The 18,921-nt window shown below is 36.7% G+C and overlaps 1 protein-coding gene across 1 annotated transcript in view; it reads right to left on the bottom strand.

The window, feature by feature from the left end:
• Window positions 1-18,921, bottom strand: part of Glis3 (GLIS family zinc finger 3) — a 427,346-nt gene that overhangs the window by 84,586 nt on the left and 323,839 nt on the right. Inside the window, exons 5-6 of the mRNA XM_090329717.1 lie at window positions 16,564-16,725; window positions 11,922-12,032 (exon numbers count right to left, since the gene is read on the bottom strand). Of these exons, the coding sequence (XP_090185843.1) occupies window positions 11,922-12,032; window positions 16,564-16,725 (273 nt within the window). The remainder of the gene's footprint in view (window positions 1-11,921; window positions 12,033-16,563; window positions 16,726-18,921) is intronic.

The raw sequence follows: 18,921 nt of genomic DNA on the forward strand, positions 1-18,921 counted from the left end.
GGAAGGTTTTCTTCCGGGGTAAGTTGAAATAGATTCAGGATGTCTCTGCTGGATGGCTCATCTCATCCTGCCACCAAATGAGGGGCTTAGAGAAATCTGAGAAGGAATTTCCTGACATGAGTCTCATAACAGAAGGCTACAATAATAATCAATATTATTAACCTTGTAGCATTGTTATGAAGGCTAAAGGGTGCATAAAATGTCAAGTTAAATTGAGCTATATAAGTATTTGTTGTTTATCACATATTTCTTTTACATGTTATTCAAAAGGGAAGAGAAAAATGGATAATTGCCCCCATTATATTATTACTGGTGTTTCATACAAATTCATCCTTCCTTGCTTCCACTGATTAGACTTGAGCTTATATACCCTACTTTGAGATCTTTTAATAGTCTTGGTAGAGATGTGAAGTGGGAAAATATTATGAAATATTAAGTTGTGATCTGAAAACTATGGCTTTTGATTTTGACATATTTTTTGTTGTACTTTTATTTGACTAGGACTAATATTTTTATTAACAAATGTAAGTTGTATGAACAACTATTCTTAACACATTTCTAATGGAAAAAAATAAAGATGGAGAAGGGAATGGATCATCTTTGACTGCTATTTTGAATACTCAGAAATGAAATCAGATTTCAGTGTTTATGTACAAATGAAGAAACGCTAAGGATGCCCTCTGCATGATCACCTCAAAATACAATTTCTAGCCAAAGTCCACATTATTCAAATTCCAATTGCCAGGACCTGTGTGCTAGATTGGCCCAAACCACTATTGTGAAACTGCTTTCCCTGTATGCTGTCTACTTTTCTTCTGTCTTGACATTCTCTATTAGAGTATAGTAGTGTCTTGGAAATACAGAGTGATTTGATAAAGCACTGATGGAAGTAACCTTCACTTTTTATCATTACAACTTAGTGGTAACAAGTAACAACTCTGGAACTCTGACATAAAACTGCCACTGATCCTAAAAGCAAATCACAGCTAATGTATTATGCATAGGGGTATTGTGCATTCTTCCAAAGGTAAGGTATAGAAGGTTAACATTTTATTCTGATCACTCAAAATAAAAGTGTCCTCATTTCACAAAATGGTGCCAAAAGAAAGAATTTCACTATTTGCTGAAACCTTTCTGTGTTCTGGAGTCTGGGTGTTTTTGTCGTTGCTGTTGGTTTTGTTTGCTTGTTTGGTGTGTGCGTGTGTGTGTGTGTGTGTGTGTGTGTGTGTGTGTGTGTGTGGCGTGCGCGCCACTGTAAGGTTTGAACTCACGGTCTGGCAGCTATCCTGAGCTCTCTGCTCAGGCTAGTGCTCTACCATTTGAGCCACAATTTCACTTAGAGCTGTTTGGTACCTAATTGGTCTCAAAGACTTTCCTGTCCAGGCTGGCTTTGAGCCCTGATCCTCTGATCTCAGCCTCCTGAGTAGCTAAGATTAAAGGCAAGAACTACAACCATCACACAAATCTGGAATACAAGTTTTTTTTTTAAATCAGTTCCCCTAAAATCAGAGATGAGATCCACATCTTAGACAAATACAGGTCCAAAAGCTTCCTCATTCTTCCACAAGAAACCAACAGAACCACTAATGACAGCACAGAAGTTTAACTAAGACAGAAGAAACTACAGCTTAATTAAAATGGTAGAATAACAGAGACCTCAAAACATAAACCTTCAGAAAGCAAAACACTTTGTAACCATTACTCAAATTTCTGTCAGGACAATGCAAAGCTAGACTTTTCTTACATCTTTCAACACAAGTGGGCGGGGGCAGGGACAGAGGGAGGGAGAAGAGAGAGAAACAAATTTTTGATGGAAGAAACTTTTTATTATACTGTTAGTGAATTTGGTCATTGCTTTAACATTGTTTCATTTTATGAAAGTATGCTTAGAAAAAGTACAGATATAATCCCTACATTTGAACATAGCAGTAAATAACAAATAAAGCTGAGAAATCTGATTATCAGAAAATTTCTACTTCATATTTGAAAAAATTTTGAATATCACATATTTGTGAGCAGTACAGAAAGAAGGAACTCAACAGAAACAAGATGGGGATACTGAAAATAATCAGAGAATAATTAGAAGAGGACCACAGATAACAAGAAACTAGGATTCCACCAGATTTTTATCCATCTCTCATGACAGCATTTTTGAAAGGCAGAGAAACCCAGAATTAATGATAACATGGCAGGGTGCAGTCCTAGTTGAATAAGCCACTGTATCTAAAGAATGTTGATTAATGGAAATATGCCAACCTAACTAATTGCCTTGTCTCCTTTCACCTCAAATCCCTAATTCATTCCCCACATTACCATCATAATTATCTTCCTAAATCATAGATCCAACCACAGACTTGGTTTAACATCTTAGCAGGACATAGAAGGGCCATTAGCAACAGTTTCATTGCCAACCGTTTCAACCTCAATGCTGGCTTCAAAAGCCAGTAAATGGCACTGCAGCTCTCTCAGGGCCCTTGCTGAAACGGTTTTCCAGCAAAATGATCATCAGTGTGGTAAAAAGTCCAGAATAAGAAAAAAAAGAGTATTATTACTGTATTAAGAAGAAGTAGGACTACTAATGCAGCACTTTTATTTATATACAGCCCTATGGAAAAGAAGGGGCTCAATTAGAACAGAAAACCAGAGCATGCAGTAGGTCTTTCAGGAAGGCCAGGCCTTCAATGCCACATTAGAAAGGATGTTTGGACACAACAGTCTTGCCAAATAACAACATTAACACACACCATGAAGATTTTTCTTAACAGCCAGAAAGTTACACAAAGAAGCTTTATGTATATCATTTGGAACTTTCTAAGGGTGACCCCTACTATGTTGCAGTGTGGATGGATGAGGTGATATTTAAGGAACTTGTAACATTGAAGATGTGCTACTGTTCTAATCCCCACTGTGTGTTCGGCTGGCATCACGTGAGGCAGCAAAGGAAACAACCTAGAAGCCCCTTGAGGAAAAGCTATTTGGGGTGAAAGAGTAAAAAGCTGAGTGACAGTAGTTCAAACCTAGCTACTCAGGATGCTGAGATCTTAGGATCGTGGTTTGAAGCTAGTATGTCAGACTCATATCTTTAACTACCAAAAAAGGCAAAAAAAAAAAACAGACAAAAAAACCAAAAAACAATGAAAAAAAAAGAAAAAAAGAATGGAGTTGTGGAAGAACATTAAGAGGCCCTGAGTCCAAGCTCCAATACCACAAAGAAAGGAAGGAAGAAAGAAGGAAGGAAGGAAAAGAGGGAGTGAAGGAGGGAGGGAGAAAAAAAGAGGTAGAGAGGAGGGAAAAGAGGAAGACAAAAGAGAAGAGAGGAGGGAAGATAGGGAGGGATTGAAGAAGGGAGGGAAGGAGGGAGAGAGAAAAAGAAAGAAAGAAAAAAGAAAGTCAAAGAAAGAAAGGAAGGAAGGAAGGATAAACAACTTTCGGGAGGCAACAACTATTTCTAGTCCTTCAACAGTTAACTCAAGTTACTTTCTTCTCAACAAACAGAAGACACAGTGGGCATTTCAGACGTCACACAGCACTTTGCTGGAGTTTGTAAAGAGGGCTTTGAATTGTCGAGTGGGAAAGGAATCTTTTGCCAGAACATTTCGTGGAACGCCAAGATTGCAAACAGTGTGTCAAGACTTAATGGATGGCTCTGCATTAAGCAGTATTAACTAATTCTGGCACACAATCTGTAAGGGCCTCTTGGCTCACAGAAAGGCTACATACCACCTTTTGCCATCGTATTTGGCTCCCTTCCCACTTCTAAACGTTCTCATTTCTTAGGAACAAACTCAAGTGAGTAGACAGGGTAATAAAAATTCATCCCAAGTGTAAAGGCCAAAAGAATAAAATAAAGTTGCATATACACAATGTCTCTGAAATAGTAAAGTGTTAAATGAAGGCAAAATGAAGCCCTTTATTATCCCTATTACTATTTCTTTACTATTCCCATGAAAATTATAGCATCTGAATTATGAAGATTAGGTTCCACTTGATGAGCAATTAGATGGCATCCACAAAAAGCCCACGAAGCTGTCAGTCATGTTCCAGAACTTTTCAAGCAAGAATACAACAAAGCCAGCTGGGGTGAGACAAAACACTTTTCTTCCCCTTAGAAAGTGCTTGTATTATCTGACTTTCACCTCTTATTCTACTAATTAAAGCCAGTTTCTTAGCAGAAACGGAGACTGCAAGTAATTTGCCTATGTACTGTGCTATCTTTCAGCAGGCAATGGCATCATCATCATCATCATCATCACCACCACCACCACCCAAGGCAACTACATCCTCCTCCAATGGCTGAGCTTCATCTATGTGCAGGGCTTCAGCAAGGACTGTGCATGTATTTTTTTTCTATCCAGCACTTGCAACAGTCCTGGAAGATAACGGATACTACACTGATCGGACAAAGGTTATCCATCATTCAAACCGGTCAAGTAAAGATTTGATTCCAGGTCCATAACTCCTCGAAGTCTAGTTCATGTATTCCAAAAAATGTAGGGGGAGGAAGGGAGAGAAAGAGGAGGGTAAGAAGAGAGGAAGGGAGAGGAGGGGGACAGAGAGAGGGAAAAAGAAGAGGGAAGTATGGAGAAAGAGGCAAAGGCAGAGGAAGAGGAAAAGAGAGGGGAGAAGAAGTTAAGAAAAGAGGGAAGGTAAGAGGAAGGGAGAAAGGGAGAGAGGGACAAGGAGGAAAGAGATGATAAGAAAGAGACAGCGGAAAGGAAGAGGAAGGAAAGAGATAGGGTTAAGAAAGGAGAGAGGGGAAAAGGAAAGAAGGATGGAGAGAAGGGGCAGAGGGAAGGAGAGAGGAAGGAAAGGAAAGGAGGAAAAAAAGGGAGGAAGGAAGGAAGGGAAGGAAGGAAAGAAGGAAAAATAGAAAATAAAGGTTTGGAGGCATTACTCAAATGACAGAGCATTGTCTAGCAAGTGAGATGTTCTGAAATCAATCCCTAGTACTCTCCATTTTTTAAAAAAAATGTCTTATTTCTAAAGAAAACCCAAATGATAAGCAAATATGGTAAGCATTTGTCCATTAAGAAATTTAGAGAAGGCAAATTCAGAGAAAAGTCAAGGTCTAAAACAGATAAAACTCTTCAACATAAATCTAGCTAGATGTATTCCTGTAACATCGTCCATTCATGTAACGAGCCATGGACGCAGAGTTTGTTTTCAAGCCTTAGAGATGGATTTCTAGAGGAAAATAGGATACTCAGATTTTCGGGTTGAGATCTTAAAATGCACCAATTTTTTTAAAAAAAACTAATACGTTTCATGTTTAAGAAGAAAATACACTAGATATATAATCAAGTTATAATCTGCTTCCTTTAATTACTTTTAAAAAGCTAAAGTTTCCGTGAGGGGAAAATAATTAATTGGTGAATCTGGAGTAGATTATCATCTCACTAAAATTTCAACGACCATTTGTCTTCTTCTCCTTAAAATCTTTTATTTGTCAATATATCATTCTACTAATAATAGCTGCCTTTATTGAGCGTGTATGACACATCAAATACCATGCTAAGTGCTTTTCTGTCATTATGTTATTTAATATGATGGCACTATACTAACAAATATAGCTTTATAACAAACATGTAAGTTGTATAATGTTTGCTATGATAAAATGGCTGACTTACAAGTTAATATCAAGATAAGTTTGTATTAATTATGTTACTATATAGCAAGGTATACATGTTTAAAGTATCCACAATTGTTTAAAGTGTAATGCCCATTCAATCTCAGCATGGTGTTCAAATTAATTATCTTGAACATATTTACTCTGAACAATCCATGTCATGATGAAAGAGAAGATGAGGTATAACCAATAATTAATTTCCTCCTCTATTCCTAATGAATAATCAATTTTCACTAATGTGAAGGATACATGGAGGGTCACTGTGTACTACTTTCATGCAGCTATTCTAACCTTTAAATTAAAAAATCTGTAATTATTTGACATAATGAATTTCAGTGGTGAGCAGCTTTATTTGGCTTGCCTGTAGTCTCATTCAATAAAACATTTACAAATCTAGGCACTGCTATGAAGATATATTATTTTATATACTAGGAATATCTTCAATAAGTTGACTTGGAAATAAAGGAAATTATCTCTGGTAATCTCTTGGTGAGCCAACAACTTCAAGAGCCTTAAGTGCAGAATTGAGATTTCCCTGAAGAACAAATTATGCCTTTGGAAAATGGTTTTATCACATGGCCACCAATCTGATGCCATTTGTATTCTTAGCTTCTTTCTTCTGTGTTCAATTTACCACCATTTCTCAATGGCTAGGTTATAATGGCCATTCCTTGCTTTGACTATGCTACTACTGTAGCTTGTAAAAATATGCTGGATCTTAACTGGTGAAACTGTATCTAGTCTGTTTCCATTCTCCACTTTAATAACCATCCATATAACTAAGCCTGCATTCTGTGAAACTCCAGTGTTAACATCACTGATTGCCTCAAGGGAAAGGTGCATATCTTACCATTTTTGTATACACAAACATTTAGGGAAATACCAGAAACACCGTAAATTTTGAACAGGTACTTGTTGGATAATTTGAATATTCTAAAATTCTATAGCAGTATAAGTCAACCCTCTAGGGCATGAAAGGTACAGAATCATCTTATGTTTGCAAAGTCTTAGGGATATTATAGCTAAAAACCAATGAAACAGTCACTAGGATTCATGCCATTTTAAAACGTCTTTTGCATTTTTTTTGCATTTAGTAACTCAGAGGATCTTAATTTCAAAGCATTGGTAAAAAAACAATGGAGCCTCTCTGAGTAAAGAATATATTCTGCATATCATTTCTGGGACTTGTTGAGCTTCCTAAAACCTATTCATTGAGCAATTACTCCCACATAGTCTATGAGTGCTCTGGTTAGGCCTTAGGGTAACTCAGATATCCAAGTCTCAGAGTTGTCTTTAAATCCCTCTAGTTTGGGTCACAGTTTCCTTTCTTTTGAACCTTATTTGGAGCATCCATATAACCCAGAAAAATGGACTATCATAATCACTGAAGGATGATGCCATCTGGAAGAATACTGTTCTTGCTGGGTGCTGATGGTTCAGTGTAATCTTAGCAGCTCAGGAGGCTGAAATCTGAGAATCTTGTTTCAAAGCCAGCCTAGGCAGGAAAGTCCATGAGACTCTTACCTCTAACTATCACAAAGTCAGAAGTAGAGCTATGGCTCAACTGGTAGAATTCTAGCCTTGAACAAAAATGATCAAGGACAGTGCCCAAGCCCTGAGTTCAAGCCCAAGACCTAGCACCAAAATAGAAAAAAGAAAAAAAAAAACCTAAAAAAACATTCTCAGTTCTCAAAAGTTAAAGTATTTCCAAGGACACTGCTGGTCTGTTGTCTGGGCTATTGTGGACTGCAGGTACGTGATGTAACAATATTTTCTACTGAAATAGCTCCTTTCTCACCTCTGTAGCCCTTTGTTTGCCTTTCAAGCTTATTGCAAGCATGGGGAAATGGAAAAATCTGGGGAATGTAACTTAAGCTTAGTCACGATGCAATTCATGGCACTACTTAAAAGCAGCCATACCTCATGATGTCCAATCCAAACAGTATTCTGAGACACAGCCACCTGCCCAGTATCTACCCTGAAAAGTTTTTACATTAGGCTTATCCAAGCCCTTGGGTGAAGTCACCCTGAAAATAAAACTTCACAGTTCAGGGAGCCAAGATACAAACAAATAGGAAAATATTGCTCAGAGATCTCAAAAAACAAAGCTCAAAGGAAACTCAAAAAGGACGAAAAGAAAACTAGCAGTAAAGGCCTGAGGGACAGGGGCCATGAATTCTTTGCAAGTGGAGACAAAAAGTGGATACTGAGAAGGGCAGTGGTGAACTGAGGTCCTGATGTCTTTAGGACACACTTTAGGCAGCAGAGTCTGAGCCAAGTGATTTTATTCCAACTTCATTATCCTCAGTAAGAGAAAATGAATCAGAAGCTCCAAAGGCTTCTGCTAGTCAATCAATACATAAAACGACTATCTAAGGAACTATTTCCATAGGATGCTGTGTTAGGTTCTCCCCAGTTTAAATTGTTTGTTCAAGCATCTGTTAGTGGTGTCTATTCTTAACCTGGTTGGCTAGGACCACTGCAAGTATCACTTTTCCCTCCTTCTCCTTTCCTCTCTCCCCTTCTTCTCTCTCTCTCTCCTTCTTCCTTTCCTTCCTTCTTCAATTTAGGTTAAACTATTTATTGTCATATATTTTGTCAAGACAGTTAAGCCTGTTTGGAACTTATTAAATTGTTTGTAGTTTTTAGTGTTTATGGGGAAGTGGTAGTGACTTTATATAATTTCTAAGAATTGCCAGTTCTCTACAAAGAAAATGACACTGAATAAAATAAGCTGATCTAACTTAGCTGGAAAGCTCTTAGAAGAAAACATAAACACGCACATTATATTCAATCATTTTTCATATGCTTAGAACAGGCTATGTGGAGGTCACAGGAGTCAAAGTCACCAAGAACAGATTCAAAGGTCAGTGTTTCACAAACATTGAACAAATCACATTTAAATTTCAGCACTCTATGGAAGCATAAAATGGGTGAAGATTCATATCACCTCTAACTTGGGTTCAGGTATTGCTTCTATTCCCATTTTTAAAAGTCCATTTTGATAACAGGTGAGAGTTGAAGGAAACTCCCTTGCCTACGGTACTTTCAAGGTGAAAATGAAAAATTCTGATAAAGCTAACAGCCTTGAGGAAAATTTCAAGTGGCTTATTGCCTTAGGCTTTTCTCATTTCAGTCACTTGTTATCAGGCAGAATTGAAGGACAGATTTTTGCCTTTTGCTCTAGAGGCTAAATTCTATTTTCAGTAGCGACCATTGCTGGCGAGTTGACTATTTGGCTACTCATTTAGTTGTGTATCCCTTTTTCAATGGACTCAGAAGGAATCTGTGCATCGGCTGATGGACTGTATGGGTATACCAGATATATGAAAAGAGAAAAGATTCATCTCTCTATACAATGAGCCAAATTATTCCCAGGAGAGTTTTTTTTTCTTTCCTTGCCAACTTCTTTCTTGGTATACCTTGAATAATGTTAGGTCGGATTTCAGTTTGGATTTGATCTTCAGTGGGATCCAGTAGATATGAATAAGGCCTATATACCCATGGCCTCCCATTAGATAGGAGTTCTCTACTTCTACTGACACACATTAAGCTCTGAGAGCTTTGTCACTGGCACTGATTCAGAATGAGTCCTCATAAAGTCAGCAATGTTAAGACCAAAATAATGTCATTTGGTGTCTTGGGGAAGGTCAAAAAGAGAGGATTAGAGGCAGGCAGGCAGGCAGGCAGGGTATATTAAATGAGTCCATGACTTAACAGGGTGTGACAGAAGAGAGTTTTATTCTTTTCAACTAAACAATTCTCTAGAGCTGGGACCATTTCTCCTCAGTGCCTTTATCACCTTGGAATTTTTATGGTTATTTTTTTGATGAATTCACATTTTTGTAAAGGCTTTTTTGAAATGGTGCCAGTTTTCAATATTTAATTAAAGTCATAAATAACCTTAATTCTGCTTTAAAAGGTTTATTGTTTCTTTTTCTCGCTTTTTTTTAAAATCATTGCTGCCAGGAAATATTTCAAATACCAAATCCTGATGTGAGTGAGCAATTAGAATCTCTCTAAGGTCTAATAACAACATTGTACCATGTAAATAAAACACATTGGTACATCAGTGCAAGATTTAAAGCTATGGATTGGCTGGGTTTAGGTTTATTAGCAACTGCTTCTCCTGGGAGTGACATCTCCTTTTTTTTTAAATTGGAATGATTTTAATTTCCACAAATTAATCTATCACGAACTGATATAGTACTTTTTCTTAGAAAAATAAAAAGTCATGTTATGCTTTGGGAAGTAAACCAAATCCTGTTCAACTATATACAGAACACAGAGTGGACCACAAAAACAAGAACACCTGAGAGAACATCTCATTTTGTATGAGGCAAGATTCAGAAAGATCTGCAATATTTGACACGAGATTATGGTATGACTTGAAACGGTACTTTCATTATCTAGATTACCTATTTAAAGGTGCCAGTACATTGTAACAATAAAATTATATTTTCTAATCTCCAACTTTGTTTTTCTTTTCTTTGTTTTTGTCCACTTATTGTTTCAAGAGTGTTTCACACAATAGAATCTACTCTTCTTTTTAAGAGGCTAAAATATAGCCTCAATTGAAAAATATAAGCCATGAGTTCCTGAAAATACCCCATTACATTTCCATACCTGTCAATGGGATCCTTTCTTAAATGATTGATCATATTGTTGCTGATTTCTCTAGACAGAGGACTAACACCTCCTTCGTGTCATGCTCTTCAATCCTACCAATAAATCTGATATTACAAGTAAAGCCTCACCCATTTCAGACAACTTAGAGGTGGAAAATAGCTAGGTGTAGGATAAAAAGCTTCTTATCTATGCTTTGTCTTAAACAGATCTGATGTATTATTTCAAATTTATAATATACAGATGATGATGAACCTGCTAAAACATTACATCAATAGTGTACCATCTTAAGGCTACACATTCTTCTTCCAAGTTTTACATATACTATTAATTTATTTAGTTCCTTTGCTTTTCTAAAATTTAAGAATATACTAATCCATGCCAAGAAATCAGTTATCAATGTGCTGGGATTCCAATTAAAGAGATTTAAATATATTCCAGAGGGGAGGAAAATGATTTTAACAGTTGGTTTATGAGATTGGGTTTGTACACAGTTATGCATGTCCATCAAATCATGGGGCTGAGTACATTTTTTATAGTTCATGGGGAAAAGGTCAAATTATTTCCACATATGAGACCTCAGCTTGCATTCTTCTAACACCTTCCAAGGCAGGAAAAAAAAATCAAGTAATAAAAAGACGACAGAACATTTCCCAACACTGAATGTTAAAACTGTATGAATCATGAAATAATGTAAGTTCTCTAACCAGAGGCCACAGTGACTTGAAAACATTTGCCATGGGGTTCACTCATTTGAAATAGTCTTAAACCGGTCTTAATTTTTTTAAAAAAAAAGGTCCTTGAATGAATCAACTATCAATGTTAATGGAAATGGAGCATTCAATACCAAAAATATCTCAACATATTTTCTGCCATTGTCAGAAGATACTTTTTTTCTTTAAGAAAAAATGAAACATCTTATTTTTCATAGGCAATGCCTTGAAGGGGAGTAAACAATGTGTCTCTACAGCCTACTACTACCAACCACCTTTCTGGATTGCGTGCAATTAGCAGAACAAATCAGAATGACTAAATGTTTGATCTTGAACATTTCTTCCAGGTTGGGAAGATTATAATCCTTACAAATTCTGAGAAATACCTTAATCCCCCACTGCTGTGTCAGTTCAGTTCAGTTCCTTTTCAGATTTTCATACAAGGTACCTATGAAGAAGCCTGCTTCTCAAACAAGAAAGTGAGACAAATTCTGTACATATCCCAGAGATTCCCACACCTGCTTCCTTACAGCTGAAGTCATCTTAGCCAATTGATATTTTGATGAGGCTGGGGCTGGGGGAACACTTCTCATAAGGAAGTGTTTTATTTGTTGTTGTTTCTTCTTCCCAATTCAATTTTGCTTAGCTTGGTGGGTTTAATTACTATAACTGCCTTTTGTTATTTTCTGGTGCCAGTTACTCTGATTCATTTCTCCTGACTCATATTATACAAGCTTCCTTCCTCCAGAAATTCTTATCTGGTTATATCAGCTTGGCGAATCACAACCTTATTACTTTCTCCCTCATGAAAGATATCTCTGCTTACGAGAGTCGAAAGCCATTTACACTTCAAGAAGTATAAGGATTTCCAGTGACTGGCAGAAGTCCTGAGTCCTGAAAGGGTCGTTTACATGTGGTTTTTCTGGCTGGACAATTTTTTTTTCTTTAAAAATTACCTTTTTCCTCGCTTGTTGATCTTTGGAAGAATGTGCCTTCACATGTTTTCTTAGGGAACTTGGGTCTGTGTAGCGTTTGGTACATCCTGGAATTTGACAAGCATAAGGTTTCTGAATAAGAAAGAAAGAAAAAAGAGTGGTTAAATCAGAAAGGACTGATGGATGTGAAATGTTGGGTAATACTCATGCATTTTAATGAGAAAAATCCAGGAACTTTGCATCATGGTAAAGAGAAAGGCAAACTTTCAAGGAAGAAAGAGACATCCTATCCTTAACGGTTGCTAAGTCACTGCTTTAGGATGCACTCTAACCACAAAACCTCTTGTAGCACTTTTTAATGTGGAAATTATTAGTAAGCATCTCCGGTCATACTTACAGTTATGTTTCCCTGAGAACAATCTTTGGTACTGTCAAAAACTAGTAAACACATATTCTTTAAGGATTCAGGTAAAGAAGCTGTAGAAAAGTCCAGAAAAGACTGGGTATGTTTCAGAAGAAACCTGATTCAGAAAGAGAGAGGGAGAGAATTAAGAAGAAGAAAATTAGCATAAAGTGAACAAGGGACAATAGGTTTCAAACAACAGACACATGAAAAATTCAGCCAGAGGAACATTAATATTGTTAGGAGTCCTGGAGCTGAGTCTGAATGAACACATAGCCCTATGTTTAGTGTAAAGAGGTGTTCTAAGCTCCTGTACTCTGGAGAGAAGTGAAATGTGCTGACTAAGGTTGAGTCTGAGTCTTGGATCAAACATATTTCTTTATGATGGGTGCTTGGTACATAATAGAAATGGATGGAAGAATGGATGGCTAGATGGATGGATGGATGATTGGGTGGATGGGTGGACAAACAGACAGATGAACCCTTCTAGCCATTCAAAATTGGGCATCATCACCTATCACTACCACAAAGACAAAATTCTTCTTAAGGTTTTTAAGGCTATGATTTATGTTGCAAAACAAATAAAAACCTTCTGCCTATTCTAAGAGCTAGAAAAAAAAATCTCAGATTAACTGTGCCTGTAAGATGTATTAACTGTCACTGATCTACTTAGTGTCACATCAAGTGAGATATGAGATCTGTGCCTCCATGATGCGAAATAGAAGTTTTTCCAACAGCAACTTTATCTTAAAAATAGAATTTTTGCTCCAGGAACTTGATATAACTATTTACAACAACACACTATAGCTAAACTATTTATGGTGAACTCCTGTTTTTATATGTGCTGGTCTTTTTGTGTTCTATTTTTGCATTGATGGAAGCAATGTTTATGATTCATTATACTTCTTTCACCATTATCAAGACTAACAATAAAGAGAACCATGACTATATCATTTAACTTGACTTTCTAAATTTAAATTCTGTTGGCTATCCAACATTCATTGACTGACTGATCAACTAACTGATTAATCAACCATTTAATTGACTGACTGAATCACCAAGAAGTCTTATGCTTCCAGCATATGCTGGGTGCTATGTTACACTGTAGGAAACTTTCAATGAACAATGGATAGATCAAGCTCTTAACTCAAATTTTTACAAAGCAGTGAGCCAAATTATTGGCTTGTCACTTGCCCATGAGTTTAGTTTCCAATGGGTAACCAAAGATGCTTTTAATTTGAGACTTTTCTAAGTTTACATGATTTTCTTGTTCTATCTTTCCCTATACTACCTGAGCAACTGGACAGTATCTTTACTAAAGCCACAAAAAGACTTTGTAACCTTCTGCTTTGTAGCATGATCATATGATGAGATTTCATGAATATTAACATGTTACTGAAATTGATTTTGTCTTGATTTGGGTTGATTATTTTGTAGTAAGTTTTGTAATTTTGTATTTAAATTTTGAGATAGTCTGGGACAAACCTTGATCATCTGACTCTGACTCTCTCTCCTTGCTATTAAATACCAATGACTTCTGGGTACTGGTGGCTCATGCCTGTAATCCTAGCTACTCAACTGGCTAAGACCTGAGGCTGGTGGTTCAAGGCCAGGGAAGGAAGAAAATGCTGAGGGTTATCTCCAATTAATCACACACACATCCCATAAAAATGTGTATATGTTTTTAATATTTTACATAGTATTTTAACATTATTTATTATAGTATTTTAGTATTTAGTATAGTATTTTCCATGAGCACTTAAGATGTTAATGGAGAAATGAGTTGACAGAATATTTCATACTTTGAATTTGTGAAATTAGTAAGCTTTATGGCAAAACATTTTCCTATGAGTCAAAAAAACCTACTTGGTTGAAGAAAGATCCTTTATCCAAAATTCTGACAGAATTTTAAGGAGAATGATTAATGAAAGGGAATAAGGGACCTAAACTTAAATCATAAATTCTTTAAGAAACTTTTTGAAGAATTTCATTTCCATATGATTTTTAAAAGAGCCTAACAATGTGTTTAATGGAGTAAAAATTTAAATAGGAGCTAGTTTGGATCTCAAAGGAAAGTGAAAGTAGTTTTTAAAGATGTAATAAAAATATGTCCCCCCCCCAAAAAAAAGCTGAGTTTTAAGAGCTATTACATGGAACAAAAATCATAAAAGATGATTATCTTGGGTGGCTCTGCTCAGAGTTTTAAAATGGGATATGACTTCTTTTTATTTCAGAAATGATTTTTGAAAATGTTCTTTGTTTGATCAGCTAAAATTAGTCCCAAGCAAAGAAGGGTATTATGGAACTATAACACTTACCCTCACAATAGTTCTTTCAAACCTCAGATAGCTAGCTAGGGTGGAAGCAATTTCTCAAGACAATCCTGTCTCATGAATGTTCATTCTTCCATGATAACACTTAATGACAAATTGGAAAATTTATTGGATTTTACCAAGACCATTTTAGACACAACAAAATGGAGCATAATTTATTCATTTTTTTCCTTTATCTTCACTTAAAAATTCCACTACTCGTCACATTTAATCATTTAATATTCTATTCTGTTTGACCTAAAATTACTTAATTCAATTCAGCTAGAGCAGAAAGAACTCATCCTATGTCCATATTGTTCTGCATTTTAGATATTTACAGACAAATAATTCCATATATATATATATTAGAATGGAACTGTTTAAGAAAGGTTATGTGACATATAGCTAATATTCAATTCAGCTAGAGAAGAAAGAACTCATCCTATGTCATATTGTTCTGCATTTCAGATATTTACAGACAAATCATTCCATGTATGTACATATATATAAGAATATAACTGTTTACAAAGGTTATGTGACATATAGCTAAAATGACTTCTATAAATATGACTAATAGAAACTAATCAAAAATTTAATAAATATGTTAACCATAGAATCAGAAGATTCTTAAGTATCCATGAGGTGTGTAGAAATAACAAACATCTTTTCAGAATCCAAACTGTAGTGTAGTTTAAGAATAGACATCAGAATTTTAACACTGAGAAAGTACTGTCATGAATATATTACTTGCAAGCATATGGATAGGAGATTTGCAACATGTGTAATACATTTATCCGGATGGATTTTTTAAACAAAGTAAAGTTTTATAGCATGTACCTGTAAGGAGAAATGCAAAGGAGTCCTATCAACACAACCAGAAAAATAAAAGCCAATAGTGACGGAGAAAAGGCATTTATGAATAAGCAAACTGTAGCAGCACTATGTGAGTTAAGGGTGTGATAATAAAAATCTATTGTTCTCCAAAGGTTGTGTCGAAGGATATAGGACTATTAACACAGAGGAAGCATGATGAATTGAACCCTTGAGAAAGAGTTGCTGTTTCTTTTTAGATAGTTTAAAGGTAAAAATAACAGGTGTAAATTGACTCTCAAAAGCCAGCTAGTTGCAAAGTTCTTCTATCAAGATTACATACAGGCTCATACCTGTAATCTAGCTAGCCAGGATGCTGAGATGAGAGGATCATGGTTTGAAGCCAGCTCAGGCAGGAAAGTTCTGTGAGACTATGATCTTCAATTAAGCATCAAAAAGCTGGAAATAGAAATGTGGCTCAAGTGGTTGAGTATCATCCTTGAGGGAAAAAGGCTAAGGGACAGTGCTTAGGCCCTAAGTCTAAGCCTAGTACTGGTACCTCCCCCCATACACATACAAAGAGGAGGAAGATGAGTAAGGAGAGGGAGGAGAAGGAGGAGGAAGAAGAGAAAGGAGAGGAAGAGGTAGGAAGAGGGGGAGAGAAACATAGGGGGAAGGGGAGGAAGGGGGAAAGGGCAAACGAGGGAGAGGAGGGAAGAGAGGGGGAGAACCAGAGACAACGAAAAATTAAGTCATATCACACATTTCAGGCAGCAGTATTCTTGCTCTACACTGTTAGGTCTTGATAGTTGACGGCCTATCTGAATGCCAACTCTCTAGTGGTCACTCTGTAGTATCATCTGCCATAGGGCTCCAGAACTGTTTCTGCTTTGGATACAGAAATAGTCAAGTAACTCCTTAGTTCCAAGAAAGTTGCAAGAGTGTTGTAATACAAAGGCAAAAAAAGCCACACAGCATGTCCTTTAGGTTTTTGTACTACATTCTCCTGCTACCCTTGGCACTGCCCCTGTAACCTGCAGACCGGTAAAGCAAACACTTGTGCCATCTCATTATCAGAGTCACTTCCTTCTGCACACCAGGCGGCAGCTGGAAGGTGGAAAACTCCCATCGTACTTACAGTGTCCAGATGTGTCCTCTGGTGCTTGGCACGGTCACTTGAGTTACTGAAGGCCTTCTGACAGCCCGGATGCTGGCATAGATAGGGCTTCTCTCCAGTGTGGCTCCGCAAGTGGATCTTGAGATTCTCAAGCCTTGAAAATGCCTTCTTACAACCTTCAAACTGCAGAAACAAATCATTTTTTTTTCAGTTGTTGAAAAGGAACTTGAATACTTAACCCTTGAGGACAGGAAAAGGGGGTGGGGGTTGTCTTTGTACTTAGCCTACAGCAATAAAATAAAATGCAATGCAAATGGTAACAAAGGTTCTTTCTAAAAATAACCATCTGTTTACGCAAATTACATTTTTCTGCTGAATATACATGCAACTTTCCATACCAGATTTGGGCCCCAAACTGATTTCTGTGGTTACTTATGTCAGAGAAAATTCACTGTGAGCCATCTGGCTCAATTAATTAAAAAAATTTAGTAATGTGTGTCTTAAAGATGTATTAAAAATTAACACACTTTTCCATTTCCAAATTAGCAGAAATTGAATAAAACAGGAAAAAATAAAAACTTTCTGACAACTAATAAAGTAAGATGAAAAATCTGATAGATAGGAGATAAGAAAAAAAAGAGACTTAAATAACTGTGTCTAGGATGAAAGAGGCATCCACTAGATATGATTAGACAAATATTTACATCTTTATACTTATAAAGGATTTTCCTTATTTTCTCCTTTCTTTCCCTTCTTTCCTTCGTTTCTCCCTCCTCACTCCCTCCTTTCTTCTCTCTCTGTATCTTCTTTACTTCCTCCTTCCTTTCTCTCTCTCTCTTTTTGTACTGATACTATAGCTTGCATTCAGGGACTTCCACTATCTCTCTCTGCTTTTCCACACAAGGCATGGTACACCTGCACCATGGCTCCACTTCCATCTTAGAACTTTACTTGACTCCCTAAAGAGAGTTAGATTAAAAACATCCAGTGTGATACTTAGTATCTTGATAATGACCAAGAATCACAATAAATCAGAGAAAGGCTGGATAAGTGGGACTGCATTAAACTGCAGAGCTTCTGTATGGCAAAGGACATAGCTAGTAAACTAATTAGGAAGCCTACAGAGTGGGAGAAGATCTTCACCAACCAAACAACGGACAAAGGCCTCATATCTAAAATATATCAACAACTCAAAAAATTGAATCACTCCAAAACTAACCTCCAAAGTAACAACCATCCCATTAAAAAATGGGCCAAAGACTTAAAGACAGTCTTCTCTGAAGAAGAAACAAAAATAGCCTATAGACACATGAAGAAATGCTCCACATCTCTGGTCATAAAAGAAATGCAAATCAAAACAACTCTAAGATTCCACCTCACTCCAGTTAGAATGGCCAGGATCAAGAAAACTAATAACAACAGATGCTGGAAGGGATGTGGCCAGGAGGGATCACTACTACACTGTTGGTGGGAGTGCAAACTCATTCAACCACTATGGAAAGCAGTATGGCAGTTCCTCAAAAGACTAAACATATCCCCTATGGCCCAGCAATTCCACTACTTGGCATTTACCCAATCATCCAGAAACAAGGACATACTAAATCTACTAGCACAACAATGTTCATTGCAGCATTATTCACCATAGCAAAGATATGGAACCAACCTAGATGTCCCTCAATTGATGAGTGGATCAACAAGATGTGGTATTTATACACAATGGAATTCTATGCTGCTGTCCGAAAGAATGACATCGCCCCATTTGTTAGGAAATGGAAAGACTTAGAAAAAATCATATTAAGTGAAGTAAGCCAGACTCAAAGGAACTTAGGCTCAATGGTTTCCCTCATTTGTCATAATCAGTAGAAACCTTGGGCTCTCCTAGCAGAGATTTGTAATAGAGCAAAACCTTGATACAAAAGGCCATATAGTAGGACGCTGAATGAAAGGATCTCTAGGATATAGAAACATAAGCCATATAATGAATGATTGTTGTCCTTAATGTACTATGTTATCTCTCATCTCTTTTGCTGCCCCTTGGTTATCTCATATTGTTACAGTATCTCACTTTGTTACCTGATATATCGGATATATTTCTATTTGGTTATTTGAAATTGGATAGGGAAGGGGGGAAAACAAGATGAGGGGTGGGGGTAGGGGGAGGGAAATGGGGACCAAGACATGTGAAAGGGTATCCATGTATGGGAATTAATGCACCATCTATCTGGCAGATATCATGTAACCCTTCTACTAATTACAATAAAAAATATATGAAAAAAACAAAACCCAAACACCTCCGTTCTTAGGCTGAGAATGTAGTTCAGTGGTAGCCCTTTTGCCTCTCCTCTGTAAAGCCCTGAGGTTCACTTCATAGCACATTAA

This window comes from Megascapheus bottae, chromosome 3, assembly GCF_031878675.1.
Source record: "Megascapheus bottae isolate mThoBot1 chromosome 3, mThoBot2.hap1, whole genome shotgun sequence".
Taxonomy (NCBI): domain Eukaryota; kingdom Metazoa; phylum Chordata; class Mammalia; order Rodentia; family Geomyidae; genus Megascapheus; species Megascapheus bottae.